This window comes from Hermetia illucens, chromosome 4, assembly GCF_905115235.1.
Source record: "Hermetia illucens chromosome 4, iHerIll2.2.curated.20191125, whole genome shotgun sequence".
NCBI lineage: Eukaryota > Metazoa > Arthropoda > Insecta > Diptera > Stratiomyidae > Hermetia > Hermetia illucens.
In genome coordinates, this window is record NC_051852.1 from 150,558,275 (window position 1) to 150,559,315 (window position 1,041).

At 42.0% G+C, this 1,041-nt stretch overlaps 1 protein-coding gene across 1 annotated transcript; it reads left to right on the forward strand.

The window, feature by feature from the left end:
• Positions 1-1,041, forward strand: LOC119655538 (zinc metalloproteinase nas-15-like). Its single transcript, XM_038061451.1, has 3 exons — positions 1-250; positions 325-431; positions 576-1,041. Exons 1-3 carry the CDS (start codon positions 43-45, stop codon positions 981-983), a joined length of 723 nt encoding a protein of 240 aa, XP_037917379.1. The 5' UTR covers positions 1-42; the 3' UTR covers positions 984-1,041.

A 1,041-nucleotide genomic window follows, 5' to 3' on the forward strand; every position in this document is an offset into this window, starting at 1 on the left:
GATGAACCATCAGTTGTTGAATTCACTTCAAACGGCTTCAGGATGTTCAAGCTTTGTATTTTTGCATTATTGGTTTTGGCTGTCACAGCCAATCCCGTTCAAAGGACTCCAACCATGGCTGAGAGGAGACTTGAAGAGGCTGGGTTCTTTGAAGGTGATATGCGTTTCCCTCCTGGAAGGAATGCTTTGGTTAACACTGCCACACGTTGGACCTCAAAAACTGTCTATTACCAAATTGACGGTGCTTTCTGTGAGTAATATTTCAAGACCATTATCTGTGGATTGAGTAGATGATTGCAATAGTAACCTTATGATTTACTTTAGCCGCTGCAGAAAAGAATACCATCATTGGTGCTCTCAACGCTATCCAATCTGCCACCTGTGTGAAATTCGTTGCTAGGTCCAACCAAGCTAACTATGTTTACGTTACCGTAAGTGGACTATTATATTCTTGGATAACTTAATTGAGGACGGCTTCAAGGTCCCCTTTTGTTTTCGGAAAAGCCATTCTGGCTTTTCAGCCCTCCGTGATTGACTAACTTCTGCTATAAATATGACTTACCTCTGTTTTACAGCGTGAAAATTCTGGATGTTGGTCTTATGTTGGCATGTTGAAGGGACGTCAACAACTGAACTTGCAAGGAAACGGTTGTGTTTACCATGGAACTGCTATCCACGAATTCTTGCATGCTCTTGGTGTCCATCATCAACAAAGTGCTTCAGACCGTGACAATTATGTTACCATCCAATATGCTAATATCCAATCTGGAACTGAAGGAAACTTCGACAAATACTCCAGCAGTTACGTCACCGACTTCGGTATTGGTTACGATTATGGAAGTATCATGCATTACGATGCCTATGCCTTCAGCAAGAACGGTCAAAAGACCATTGTGACCAAGGACTCCAGTGCCACAATTGGACAACGTAATGGATTGAGCTCCAAGGATATTGCTAAGATCAAGGCTATGTACAGCTGTTAAAGCAATTGGTTGTGATCATGATGATTTGATGAATAAAGGCTGACACAGTCGTGCAAAA

Coding starts and splice junctions, on each gene's coding strand:
- LOC119655538 (XM_038061451.1), top strand. CDS start 43: ATGTTCAAGCTTTGTATTTTTGCATTATTGGTTTTGGCTGTCACAGCC. Junction 251..324: donor CCAAATTGACGGTGCTTTCT/GTGAGTAATATT, acceptor GATTTACTTTAG/CCGCTGCAGAAAAGAATACC. Junction 432..575: donor CTAACTATGTTTACGTTACC/GTAAGTGGACTA, acceptor TCTGTTTTACAG/CGTGAAAATTCTGGATGTTG.